General features: G+C 44.9%; 1 protein-coding gene across 3 annotated transcripts; it reads right to left on the minus strand.

The window, feature by feature from the left end:
* Nucleotides 1-4,620: 4,620 nt before the first annotated feature.
* On the minus strand, nt 4,621-13,744 carry GORAB (golgin, RAB6 interacting). Of its 3 annotated transcripts, XM_035537685.2 has the most exons (5): nt 13,610-13,744; nt 12,828-13,176; nt 10,646-10,747; nt 9,047-9,187; nt 4,621-6,386 (listed from the first exon to the last, which is right to left on the minus strand). In XM_035537685.2, exons 1-5 carry the CDS (start codon nt 13,677-13,679, stop codon nt 5,918-5,920), a joined length of 1,131 nt encoding a protein of 376 aa, XP_035393578.1. In that variant the 5' UTR covers nt 13,680-13,744; the 3' UTR covers nt 4,621-5,917. The 3 variants fall into 3 exon arrangements, with proteins under 3 accessions (XP_035393578.1, XP_035393580.1, XP_035393579.1); XM_035537687.2 differs by lacking the exon at nt 13,610-13,744 and having other exon boundaries at nt 12,824-12,972; XM_035537686.2 differs by lacking the exon at nt 4,621-6,386 and having other exon boundaries at nt 9,043-9,187; nt 13,610-13,718.
* Between the last annotated feature and the right edge of the window lie 272 nt (nt 13,745-14,016).

Here is a 14,016-nt window from a genome sequence, read left to right on the forward strand (position 1 = left end):
ACAGTGTGGGTCTCCAGGGAGTTTGTAAAGCTTGTTGCCCAAACTACCAACCTGAGGAATAGCCAACCTGTTACCCTTCCACATGGAGAAAGGGAGAGAGCAAGACCACACGGCTCGCCAAGATAGCATCTGCAGGACCCCTAGCTCCATCCCTTGGTGAAGGAGTCACACCAACAGTGAGCTGCTGTTACCTGCTACCTAGGAACGACTCTCATGGCTCCCCAAAACATCTGCAATCAGAGCAAAGCCCCATTACTACTGACTGAGAAAAGAAATGCTAGAGAGACATTCCAAGTGTCAGATTCAGCACTGATAACAACATGAGAGGCTCACACCACACGATCGATCATCTGTTCAAATGCATTACCAGCACTGCTAACTGCTTCAGAGAAGAGTAAGAATTTCTGCATGGGGAAAGCCAGAGAGGCCCATCATTCAGTGATTTATTTATGGCCCACGTTTCACCTTCATTACACACAGCAGTCAAGCCTGGTGCGGTGTTTTTTGTCCTATTCATCTCCAGCACTCTAGAGTCAGATGCAGGGAAGGCCACTGCTTCAGGCCATGCACGATTTGGGTGAACCGTGTTTCTGCTCCTTTCTTTATTCAGCTCCCTTTCCACTTCCTCTCCCGTATTTCAAGATGCAAGAGACTGGAGAAGCATCCTGAGCCCCGCAGCTTTCACACTGAATGATTTATATCCACTCCAATGGGATCACAAGGCACAAAATGGGTTCTCCCAGCTCTTGGGGTTTCATTCTTTTCTGCGAGGTATCTCTAAGTTTTTCTGTGGATGCCTGCTCAGATGGATCCCAGTGTTCCACCAGAAGATGGGGCTGAACTGTGCTGGCAGGGCCCCCATCCCATTTCAATTATCCAGCAGTCTCTGGAAAACAGCACAGGCCTTACATGGCACAGCCCTGGAAAGGTTTTGGCTTGGCTACCCAGCACACAAACGCAGTGCCTGGCTTGCAGACGTGCTTTCCAGTCCTGGATGTCACGCTGAAAGGCGTCCCAACTGGTGCTACATTTTCTGAGCTCGTGTCACCAACCATTTCCTATTCAACAGGACGCTGTCCCCAACCTCTGAAGGATGGCGTGACACAGGCTGCTGAGACTGCTCCATTCCTGCCAGCACCGCTGTACTTACTGCACAAGACCTTTTTCTCCCAGTTATCACCTCTCACACGTGTGCCAAGTGTGAGAACAGATTCAGACACTAAAACCCAGCTCCGGCGGTGTGGAAAAATAAAATCACCGGCAGATCAACCCAACAAGCAGGTGGGAGTGGTACGGACAGAGGCAGGAGAGACAAGGTACTAAACCTGCCCAATGCTCCCGAGCGCCTCGTTACGTTGATTTATATTTAGCTAATTGAGAAAATGACTCTAACTATACAATCCAGGCCCTAATTCAGAAAGGCCCAACCTTTTTAGCGTCTCTACCCACATTTTAAAAGGCATGATTTAAACCCTGTAACTAACAGGCTGCCAAAGGCAAGGATTTGAAGGATCTGATGTCCTATGATGCCGAGGGGGTGAGGCTTGGCTAACTTCTCTCGTTACTTGGTCTTTCTCCACTGATGTACAAGTTTGCTGCTGGAACATAAATCAGGGGGAAATGGTGAAGGAAACCAGTCTCATGCCCCATCAAAGGAGCCAACACTCGCTTTAATAGGACCATGCAGACAAGCCTAAATAGGGCACTTAACAAGCATGTGGTTTCGATTATACCAGCCTACATCTCTACACCCTGTTTGCATTGCCACTGGCAAAACCCTTTGTCGCTTGTAGCCCACACCTGCCCACGTGCACAGAGGTAGAAAAGGGGCCACGATATAATACCAAAGTGTCAAACACAAGATTTTGGGGCTGAATCAGGCCTGCAGAAAAACTTTATCTAGCTCTTGACCACTGTATGAACCTTTATACACAGCTAGGGCATGCACTGGAGCAGAGCAGGGAGGTGCCTTAGCTAGTCTTGACCCAAGCCATCGTGTCTACACAGAGTCACACCCAAGCACTGAGCAGGCCAGGACCGACAGCTGCTTGCAGACCCCACAAAGGGAAGTCTGGTAAAGTAGCAGGCCTCAGGCTGGGACAATCCACATCACAGAGGTTTTCATCCTTTTTTGAACCTTTACAAAGAACAGAAAGTCTGTAGATCCTACTGTCCTAAATAAAAAAATGCAGAACAGAGTGAATCCCAGCATGGAAAGCAATTTGGTAGTGCTCTGCCCCTTCCTTTGGATCCAGAACTTTCCCCAAATTGAATAACTTTCCCATTAGTGATCCTTTCTAGCACATTCTTAACAGTGCTTGTCAGAAAAGGCAGCACTCCAGCCACTAGCCCAGTCACTGCTTTTCACTCTCGCTAGTCTATCCTCATTGTGTTTAGATGGGATACAGGCTCAAAGGAAAGGCTCCAGTACATCGCAGAAGGTATTAGAAAGAAGCATGGCTGACTGAGAACTTAAGTCTCTCCCCAGACAGCTACCCTAAGCTGAAGCCTCCTGAGAGCCCAACTTCAGCTGGCTGGATACACAATCAGATTGGGGATTGTCCAAGTGTTTTACACCACGCACTAGACATCCATGGGAACCCTAGACTGCTGGAGTTATGCGATTTTGTCTCAGCCATGACCATCTGTGCTCATTTAAGCATTTCTTGACAGAGGAGGGAGTGTTAATCCCAACATCCTGGCCAAACTGCAACACGGGCAATTACATTGCGCTTTGTAACGTTCTCACAGTGGTACACATCGGTGTTTTCTACTTCTTCCCATAATGGCAATGCAGTGGCCCAACAGAAATGCCTACACTGCCGCAGGAGAAGGCAAGTACCCCGTGATGAGCCCTGCGGCGTTACTATCAGATATCATACGCCGCTTCTCTTCTCCTGCCAGGGGTGTTCAACCCCAGCACCTTCCACCTTCAGACTTCTACCTATACGTGCAAGAGGCCCTCACTTAAAAATCTGCCTACCCATTCCTGACGTAGGCTGAATTTTGCAGTTTTCTACTTTTCTGAAGAGGTACAACACGCCGAGTGGACAGCGCACCTGCCTTTGATGCACTCCAGCAGCAGCAGAACCAAACACAATAAAACGCATCGACTACTGCAAAGGTAGAGATGGCTTTTGCTTGAAGAGCCTCAATTCCAACTGTTCGGTTTCCTTCAAGGAAAAGCAAGGAAAAAAAACAACCCTTTTGTTGCACCAAAATCATCTCCTGGCATTTCTGACCAGCACACATGTTGTTACAATTACGACTGGACTGCTTGGCTCCGGGATAGGGGGAATGTTAAACCGGCACACTGGCACCCATCAAAACATTTGCGAATTTCCAAAGTGGAACTGACACCATGGTAGTGGTTTATATCACACGTCAGAGAAAGGCTTCATAACTCAGATCAAACAATTTAACTCTTGAGCTTCCTGTCTAGGGAGAGCAACCAAGTGCGAGGCTGCCTATTGTTATTTCATATGGTTTTTCATATGGCTTCCAGCCAGTTTGCTTCAATTGCAAGCTCAGAAGTTAAACACAGATAGAACTGGCCAGAACTTCGATGAGGAACTAGTAAGAGAAACTGCTGATTCTAACAATAACATTTTTCCCGAGAGGCACAAACAGTACCAGCCCTACCAGGACGGCACATGAGAATTTTTCATCTTTTAAGCCTTTCAGTTGGATATAAACTTACTCCCTTCTAGGAAACTCATATTCCTAAGTGGTTGTCAAAAAGATCTTCAGGCTTATATTTTTCCACCTTTTTTTGGTTTGAGGAATTCAGACAGGACTTGTCTCACAACAAGGTGCAATCAGTAGGACTATTTCAATATGTTAGCCTACCAGAGACCCAAAAATTGCATGCCAAAGCGTATGCATTTGCATTTTGTAAATACCATTACAATTCAAATCTTCTGTCAGATGCTCTTCTTTATGTCCCCCGATGAGCTGAACGCAACTGTAATGAGGAACAGACCTATCCACTAGAACTTAAGATTCTCTTGAGGAGCAACTGGGGACAGCTGCAGAGGATGAAAACACAAATGGTACAATTAAATTATTATTGCACTTACTGGTATCCAGTTTTGAAAACCAAAATCAGGTTGCTATAAGCTGCTCTGCAATTGCAGACAGAGCCAAGGAAGTCAGTCACATTTTTTTCAAAATACAATCAAATATTTGTTTTTTAGGTCAACTTGTTTCAGCATAATAACAGGGAACACAGTGTATCAGCAACACAGCAGCGCTTCATGTGTATCTCGAAGGTTGCTTTGGAGTTTTCTAACTTGAATCAGCCCTGATCACGAGTGGCTTCTCTAGAAAAAGATTTATCCTTCTTTCTCCTGTGTACAGGAGAAAGTTTTCCTGTGGATTTTTCCACTGCTACCTTGGGCCACAGTTAGTTGAAAGAATTCCTGCAAAGCAGTATGCTGCCATGTCTTTGCTCCATACATTTTTATATTTTGGAACAGCCTTCTTCAAGGTTTTCCTTTCATAGAGGAAAGTTGCCAAAGGACGTATCTGATTCCGTCATTTATCACCTCCTGTGGAAAAACAGTCTTGGATGCATGCATTAGTATCAGATATCAAAACTGAAAGCAAACACACTGCACAGAAGATGCACCGATTTATTAATAGAATAAAAATGTAGTGACACGTTTTTTCCACTATTAGAGCCACAGAGACAATCGGTGTCCTGTTTATATACTTGATGGCGTCACTCAGCAACTCATTCATAAATTCTGACACGTTCAGCTCAGGTATTACAGAAAACGTTTCCACAAGGAAAGCAGCCTTCCTCTGTTACAAAGTGGAGAGCTATGAATGCTGTCCCCAAGGTTTGCAGCTGCATCAGTCTATGGGAGCTTTTCATGTCCTCTATTTGAATTCCTGAGACTTTCTCCACCTGGAATAGCTTTTTAAAGCCTTTCAACAACAACAGGCAAATAGCTGAACTTCTTGTGGGGTACAAACCCACTCTTCAGGCAAGAGAATGCATTGATCATTACATGACAACAGGCTCAATTCCAATATAATGTTGGAATTATTCATTACACGGTCCCTGCTGATTACTGGTATTTTGAGGCAACAACAATAAAGAAAAACATTTATAAAGAAAGAGCTTTAATCATAACACTCTCTCTTCTGTGTTTCTAATTCTACATTGTAGATTCTGCCATGTCTTAAACTGTCGCCCACCGTCTTATTTAAACCATAGCTGCGGTGAGTTCATAGACAATTTGTTACGAACATGTAGCTTTGTGTGATCTAGCATTATCTGAAAGAAACAGGCAAAGTGATAAATAGGAAATATTACAATTAACTTCGCAATTTGCCTCAATATGTGAATTTCCTTTCAATCAGGTACAGGAAAGAGTATCAGCTATGAAGATATTTCAAGCATGTGCTTGGGTTTGACAGGCTTAAAAACCGTTGAAAACTAATGCTTTATGCATACAAAGGAAGATAAACATCCTATTGCATCTGTCAGGAGAAAAGTGTGTTTAAAAGCAGCATAAGTGAGTAAGTTGCAATGTTTTCTCCTGTAGATACGCATCTCTTGCACGCTGTTTGGAACAGGTTATCTGTGATATCAATACACAGAAAAGCCTTTAGAAATACCCTACTCTTCACCTTTGAGTATCCTGATTCAAGAAGGTACAAAGCCCTATGAAGAGGGTATTAGAAATGAAGCTAAAAAATCAGAATGACAAGGACAGATGGTGAACCCCAAAAAAGGGTTCTGCAAAAGAAAACCAAAAGAGCCTGTAAAATTTGAAACAAAATTAAAGGAAAAGAGAGATGAAGTGCATATTACTGGCACTGCAGAAGCCCAGAGATATAACATACAGCCCACAAGCCCGCAGAGAGTATTTAATCCATAACCGGATGGCTTGTCTGAACGCAGTAGTCATGTATCAAAGCAAGCTGGGGAGCCTCCTGGAGTCACATTTACTGCTTGAGGCTGGCTGTCCATATTGGAGAGGGATTTGGTAGCAGAGTTTTCAGACTCCAATTGTTCAGAGATAGCAGGAGAAGCAACACCACGGTTAGCATGCTCGCTCTCCTTTGCTGTAACACTGGGAGTGGGGTTTTCCTTAGCCAGCCCAGCATGACTGTGCGACTGGCTGACTTGTCTCCCTGCTTCTGCCTCCTGCTGCTGCAGCATCCGCTCCACCTCTATCTCAAGTTCCAGATTTTCCTCATCTGCCTCCACTTCCAGCTGCTGCATTAACTCCTCCAGCTTCCTGGCCTTGCGGAGTTCATTCTGCTGTATGATTGTGCACAGGTGCTCTGTGAGGTGCTCCTTAATCTCTGTCTTGTGTTGGAGGTCCAGCTTGGCTGCCACGTACTCCGACTCAGCCTTATCGTACCGCTTCCTGCAAAATCATCATCATTTCTCGTGGGTTAGTTCTCAAAGCACTTTACAATCCGACACACGGACAGATACTTTAAGCATCCCTGAAATGCAACGTGCTCTAATGCATTATGCCAGCGATTTCATGACATGCTGTTAAGTTAGTCAAAAGAGGGGAAAAAAAGCGTGAATAGATCAAATCTTCTCCTCTTGACGCATTAGCCTCCATTGCTGCTGCATTTTAAGAGTTAATTCGCTTGTCTGAAATACATGGATTGAATCACGAGCAAGCATTTTTACTGCATGTTTTAAGAGATGCATCACTAGCAGTAGAAAGAAACCATCAGAAGTTGGAGTGTTTTCACACTTCAGACAAACAACTAGCCAGTGAACTGGAACGCTGCACAACTGTTTTGCGTTCTCCCAATGGATACAGATGCTACAACGGTGCTACACACATTGACTCTCAGACCCGATCTAGAAGCTTACGCTCTGGCCACCCAGATACACAATCAGAAAATCATGAGCGGCACAGACTGACACAGCATATGACATCAATAGTGATCACAACTTTTGCATGGCAGCAGATGTAGAATTTTATTGCGAGCATCCCCCCAACACACCCCTCCTGCCAATTTGCACTTCCTGTCATGACAAATACAGCAAAAAGGAAATATTCCAAATGTTTATTGAGGTCAACGCATCCCCTACACCTAGCACTTTAATGGTTGGTGTCCACATTAGTGATGCATCTTCAACCACATTCAGTGAAACTGTATATTAATTTTGTTTAATTATTAAAGAGAGAAATGCTATCTTGCTCATCAGGAAAGGGAACATGCAAAGGTTTTTGCAGGGCGACTACGCAATGTACCTTACAAAGCGTTCATAAAACCAGTATTAGTGAGGTAGTTGAATGAAAAATCCAGCTGTTGTATAAAACCACATTCAAGTATCCGGTTAAACAAAGCAACAGAAAGATAGGAGAGCTCTTTTGCTTACAGAAACAGAAGGAAAAAAAGAAAATATTCCCCATATATGTTCTCCTATATAATAATCACTAAACTTCTACCAAGCTGTAAAGGCTGTGTCTGCAGTGAGCAGTTGATGCCCACTTCCTTCACAAGAAAGTCAAGATTTTCCTGGGCCAGGTATCCAAAAACAGAAGAGCCAACGCTACACTGAAAATTTCTGCACAGTTAAACCTTTGGGCTGAATTCACACATCATCTTCACATCATAATTATGAAAATTCCATTCCACAGCAATTGTCAGATGCCCTTTACCATGTGCTCAGAATTACTTAACATTGTACTTCTTGACCCACTGAAAAAAAGGGGGTTTTAGCCCTAAAATAGAAGGCAAAGACCAAAAAATTGCTTTCAAAGATGCCACTTAAAAGTAAACCAGCTTTGTCTCATAATGCACAAAAACTGCAGCACTGGAATGATGTAACTCACATTTCCAAATCCCTCCCTCACAAAAAGAAAGACTCACTAAGTTCATCAAAGTCATTAAGTGTTTTGGAAAGCTCATCCTCCTTGTCCTACCAATATCCCCTTTTCTTATCTTCATTAAAATCTGCTTTCCAGAAGCCAGAGCTGGTTGTTATACGCCCTTTTGCCATTAAGCATTTCAAATAGACATGTTGTTACAAAATTTTGCTAAGGAAATCTGCAGGAGCATCTAACAGTTTTAGGAACCAGAGTTAAACCTAAAATACACTAAAATGCTTTCCCACTTGAGGTTCTGAAATTCAGTATTTATATGCACTCAGCTACTGAAACTACAGCTAATCTCAGATATTTCAAATGATAATGATGCAAAAGAAATCCTTATTTTTTAGCCACCACTGCTATTTTTTTTAAAAGACTAATTACCGTGTTTATTGGCCTGTGGTCAACATATAGCAGGATTCATAAGGAGAAAAAGAAGCTTAACACATTGAATCATGAACCAAAAACCGCAACCGAACATTTCCATTTTATTAAACAGCTACATAAACATGCTGATGTTTATCTACTGATGTTGTGGTTTACCCACAACTAATAGGGTGTTCCGACTAATTTCTTGCATTTAAGGAACTCATCAGAACCAGAGTGATTAAAGGCACATTGTGAAGGGTGAAAGCCTTCTTTTTACTTAAATTTTTCACCCCAATTCCAAAAGCACTTCAGTACTATTATATGTCTTAAGCTTAATTGGTCCCATCGATTCTAACAGGACCAGAGCTGTCATCAGCAGGAGTTTCCCTGTAAAGGACTTTCATTTTAGGACTTTAAAAAAAAAAAAACACAAAAAACACAACAACAGCTCTTTTCCCCGAGAATAAACAACCTTGAAACAATAAAGCAGGGCTTACGGACAACTGCACAGCTAAAGCAGTCAGTATGTCTCTTGACTGCATGAAGTTGGAAAGCACAGTCTGCAGTCACAAAACCTACTCCATTTTCCAGATTCCAAGGGAAAAATGAGGAAATGAAAGCTTTTACCTCAGGATTCCAAAGCCCCACAGACTGTCCACTTTAAGTACACGTTATTACAATGACTTAAGATGATCTTTCAAGGTCCCTTCCAATCCCTAACTTTCTGTGGTAAGTCCATTACTGCTTCAGTGACATGAAACTGCTTTTGCTCCCTCTGCTCAGGCAGGGCTATTCCATTCTCCCTGTCAGTCACTTACCGGGCATAGGAGTAGTCTAAGCTGGCTTGATCAATGCGGTTCCGCAGGATGCCGATGTCAGCAGATACCATGTCATCCAGAGCTTGTAACTCCTTCTGAATCCTTTTTAGCTTCACTGTTTCAGCTTGAGTTCTTTTGGATCTGCAAAAGGAAGGTGCATGTTTTTTCTTTACGAGCCTCTTCTCTTGACATAATGGGCCTCATTTCATTTCCAAAGCAACTATCTTCTTTAAGAGCTACTCAGAAGGCTGCTTCTTTATGGTCTACGACTTTTGATCTTACTTAATATCCACAGGGATCTAAAATGCCTGCTATTAAAGGACTACAGCAAAATTACGTAATGACTATAATCAAAGTGCCTAAAATGGATTGTGTTTCTTTCACTGGGGAAACACACAAGAAGCTGCAGTATCTAAGTAGTTCCCAGCATAAGGAAACAGGAAATGGCTTGGGGAGGGGAGCGAGAGGGGGAAGGGTATTTAGCCCCGCAAATATCCCCTTTCAAAGACGACCAGTTAACAGGGGCCAAAAAGTCACCTAACCTAAGCTTGATTTCCATTTTGTGAAATTATTCCCAAAAGCCCTAGCCAAATCCCAGTGAAGTCAATGGAAACTTTTACATCAAACACAAAGGATTCCAACCAAGCCTATGTAACCTTTTTCAACCCTGCATATTCACTCCTAAGGGCAGCAAGCTTTGACAGACTTCACTCCCAAGCAAACCAAGTAACTTTCAACAAGCTTTTACACCAGGTCACTTTGTGACTGTCATTCATCACCACGAGCAAAAACGTGCTTTTCACTGCTTTACACCCGCAGCAGGTACTTGAAAAGCAAAAGTAGATAATGTAGAAAGTGAAACCATCTCTCACTAGGCCAGCTGATGCAGGTAGACAGAAAGAGACACCCTGTAGTACTGCCTAGAGCCCAAAGAAGGCCTTTCAATCTCAGATGTAGCTCCTCAGCAACCACCTTCTAGGTCCTCCTCTCCCTCCTTATGCCAGCCTGGTGGTCACACCCATGTTTGCTGTCCCACAGTGACTCAGACCAAATTCACAGGTATTTTATCTCTGCCTGGCAAAGGAAAACAAAACCTTCAGAACCTCAAAGAGAATCTTCTGCACTGTACAGACCGTATTCACGTTTGCTACCCAAGAGCTTTAATGGGCAGAACATAATCACGTCTGGGAGCAGACTGTGAGCCTGAGAACTGCACGTGTCCTTCCTCAATCCAGTGTTATCAGCACTCCATTTCAGACCTTATCTGCCTGACAAACCTTGCCTCATTTGCAGTCTTAATTACCTTGCTGGACAACACTGTACAGTACCTTAAAGTCTGGTCACCAGAGGAGCAAGAGCTAACAATTGTGAGGTAAAGTGAATTTCTATATATTTTAATCAGCCAGGGGTAAAATGCTTCTTAAACTTTAAGTTGGCAGTCTTCCCCTTTCAACATTACTTTCACATACTTATAAGACAGACACGTAGAACAGAGAGGGGAGGGACGAGTGAGATTTAAACAAGACAATATGGATTAAAAGACGGATTAAAAGCAACCCCTTTCTCAGCCTCAGGCCACGTCGCAGCACAGCCCCTCACCTCTCAGCAATAGCTTTGGCCAGGAGTGCCTTCTTGCGTTTATTCTTCTCTTCTATCAGCCGCTGCTCTTGTTGGAGGATTTCCCATCGCGATTTTTCCTGCCTGCTCATTGACAAAAAGGTCAAAATTAATCCCAAGTTCAATTCGCTCCCTGTCCTCCACACCCCGCCCCCAACACAAATATTCACCATCATATTTCCTGGAGCAAGATCTGACAATGCCAAAGGAACAATAAACAGGTTTCCCTTCTGAGGAAAGAAGAATCACCTGTAAGAAGCCATTCAGCCCAATAAAACATTTTCAGATGAAATCTGCTGATCAGAGCAAAAATCTTCATACGCAAATAAGCCGCTGCTTAATTCAAGTTTGCTGAAAGAAAGAGCATATGGCACTTGTTCAGCATTGGATGTGATTTTTCATTTAAAGGATGTACTTCACCGCTAGGTAAAAGCGGTTTCAGGTTTCTTTCTAGGTGCTATAAATTATCTGTTCAGTTTGCCAATGCAGCCTCTTTTTTTGGGATTTTTTTTCTCTATAACCTCTCACAGTTCTGCTTTACGATACAGACCCCAAATAATTAAACTGACATAAATGAAGGGCGGGTAAAAATGACAATGAAATTGAGCAATGAGGCAGAACAAGAAGTCACTTTTGCCACCAAGGAAAGAGTTGCATGGCTTCCGTTTCCTAGGGCACATCTACCAAGAGGCACAACCGGCCCCAGAGGATGGAAGGCCAGGTCCTAGGTGAGAGGGGACACCCTGCGTGAACACAGCTGGGCAGGATTAAGGAGAAACAAAATCTGCTTTGCTGCCTTTCCATCTTGTAGAGATCTTCATGCTTTCTCCTAAGGAGTCTGTTCCAAAGTCTTGCGTAGCTTTAAAATGCCGAAGTAACTCAGCTCTGTTTATTTTAGCAATCATTTCTGCACAAGAATCTCTCTTCAGGCTTCTCCTCGCCACCCTATTCCTAAAACCACACAGAGAAAAACATTTTTGATATGATTTAAATCTGATGACTGCACGGGCTGAGACAAATTCAGCAGATTCAGCGGGCGGCTGCAGCAGCTAAACGTCATTTGCTCTCCACACAGTGAAAAGCTTCAGTTATCTTCTCCCCCGTCAGAAAATGTCTGTGTTTTTCACCACCAGGAAGGGGCTGACCAGCCAGCACCCCTGGTGAGCAACAGCCACGTGAATAATTTGGTACTGCTCTGTCAAGTGCTGCTCTTCTGGCGAAGGGAGAGCTACGTGCAGGTGGGCGATCCCAGCCAGGCAGCACGGCCAGCAGCTGCTGCCTCTCCAGAGGCATCTGTGCGACACAGAACCTCCTGCAAATGAACTCAAGGCTGCAGCAGCATTATCCAAGAGTTTTAAAAACACACTATGTGCCCTAGAAAAAGAATTTGCTTTTGGTCCTCACACTTTGCTTTAAAGACAAGAGAATAACTGTGTGTGCTCTTGTGAAAAAAACAGCACTTGGATACAGACAGAAAGAGAAAGATGAAGAGGTAAAAACCAAGTCATCTCATATTGGAAATTCTGCCCTGTCTGGCATTTGGACAACAGCCTCCTTTTACAGGCCACTGTCTCTATCTGGATGCTGAACAAAGTGACTGCTGGATGCAATCAAACTGCCAGACACCCCTCTGGGGGCTGATGCACAGGGTGAGGACTTGAATCATAAAAGATACAGAACCGTTTAGAACAGAAATTTTCTCTCCTTATCAAAGCAATAATAAAAATTCTGCAGCGATATGGTGAAGGGGAACACAAGTCACTACTTCTACTGTATCTACTCCCAAAAGGTACAGCTACTTTCTCTTGTGGATGCTGGCTTCTCTGCACAGTGCGCCACAGGTCAGGTTAGGTCTTCATAAATCACGTTTATTCAGCCCCACATTTTGTGTGCTTTATGATCTATAGTCCCACTGCCAGAGGAAATTACTTCAAGAAGGCACAGTCTGTATCTGCATGGATTACAGGACGGAATTTGGTATTGGGTCAGGTTTAACTCAACTAGAGGTGAAAAGCAGACTTCAGAGCAGAGGAAGCAAACACATGCTCTCAAACCTCCCTGTTAGATACAGGAAAGTTCAATACTGAATTTCACTTTACTGTAGAGGAAAAGAAAGAACCCATACGGAATGAGATCCATCCCCCAATTCTACTGACTTACTAACAATTCCACTTTCTTTTTCTCCACTTTGGTGTTCGGCTTTGCTGGGAGGTTCTGGGCACTGTCACTGCCATTGCAGGGATCTGCCGGTGTCACTTCCTTCTGCTGCTCTCTGCCGTCACGTTGTTTTTGATCCCCCACTGAAGGACAGTGAGGTGGTGACGCAGGCTGCTGAGGATGACCAGGCTGATGTTTCGGCACAGACAGCAGCTGCTCGGGAGGCACAGAGACTGCTCCACCCTGCAGCCCCAGCTTCTGACATTGCTGCTGGAGGGCTTTTTCTCGTTGCAATTGCTTCCGGTTCTTATTTGCAGGCTGGGGACGACGCTGCTGCTCCGATGGTTCCAATGAATCTATTAATGGATGAGGAGAAACGGAATTAAAAGCAGGCCACGAGATCAAAGACAGGCTCTGTAAATTAAACTGGGCAAGCAAACTAGGGCTAGACCAACCTACGGCTAAGATATGCCTGGGTGCCAAGGGGAGGCACCCTGAGGAAAACCCAGGAACCCGTGAATGCTTTGTTAGTCTAAAAATCGCGAGTTCCAGAGCACTTGAAACGACGCGAGGGAGAGATAAGGGGCTTGGACTGGGGGCAGCCGGGGGGCCACGGTTAACCCCCAGCACCCCCAGCCGCTGCGGCCGACCCCGGGCCCCTCAGAGTCCCTCAGGGTCCCCTCAGGGTCCCTCAGGGTCCCCCCAGAGCCCCCCGGGCCCCCCTCAGAGCCTCCGAGGACCCCCTCAGGGATCCCCCGAGCCTTCCCCAGGACCCCCTCAGGAGCCCACCCGGGCGCAGGCCCCGCAGCCGCCGCAGCTCCTCCTGCGAGAAGCCGGCCCAGGCCCCGTCGCCGGCCATGGCCCTTCCTCCTTCCGCTCGCGGGGTCCTCCGAAGCAAGGACCCGAGGTTGCCCCTTAGCCGCCGCCGCTCGCCCGCCTCAGGCGAACGCCGCGGACAGCCCCGGCCGGCAGCGCGGGGCGGTGGGGAAAGGGCTTCGCGGTGCCATGGCAACGTGGCGGGAAGATGGCGGCCCGGGGAGGGGGGGGGGACCTAGTAGGGCACCGGATCTGTAGGGACCGGGCTCCCGGGGAAACTGGAAAATAAAAGTCGTGAAGATAAACTGAAAATAAAGTTTAAAAACAAAACAAAACAAAGTCCTGAAAATAAAGTTTTAAAAAACCAAAATAAAACAAAC

Source organism: Cygnus atratus, chromosome 8, assembly GCF_013377495.2.
Source record: "Cygnus atratus isolate AKBS03 ecotype Queensland, Australia chromosome 8, CAtr_DNAZoo_HiC_assembly, whole genome shotgun sequence".
Classification (NCBI taxonomy): domain Eukaryota; kingdom Metazoa; phylum Chordata; class Aves; order Anseriformes; family Anatidae; genus Cygnus; species Cygnus atratus.

What these genes read in the sequence shown, in the direction of transcription:
- GORAB (XM_035537685.2), bottom strand. Translation starts at nt 13,679, where the DNA reads ATGGCCGGCGACGGGGCCTGGGCCGGCTTCTCGCAGGAGGAGCTGCGG. An exon ending in GAGAAAAAGAAAGTGGAATT is followed by an intron (nt 10,748 to 12,827) that starts GTTAGTAAGTCA and finishes GTCAATGAGCAG; the next exon opens with GCAGGAAAAATCGCGATGGG. An exon ending in TTAGACTACTCCTATGCCCG is followed by an intron (nt 6,387 to 9,046) that starts GTAAGTGACTGA and finishes ATGATTTTGCAG; the next exon opens with GAAGCGGTACGATAAGGCTG.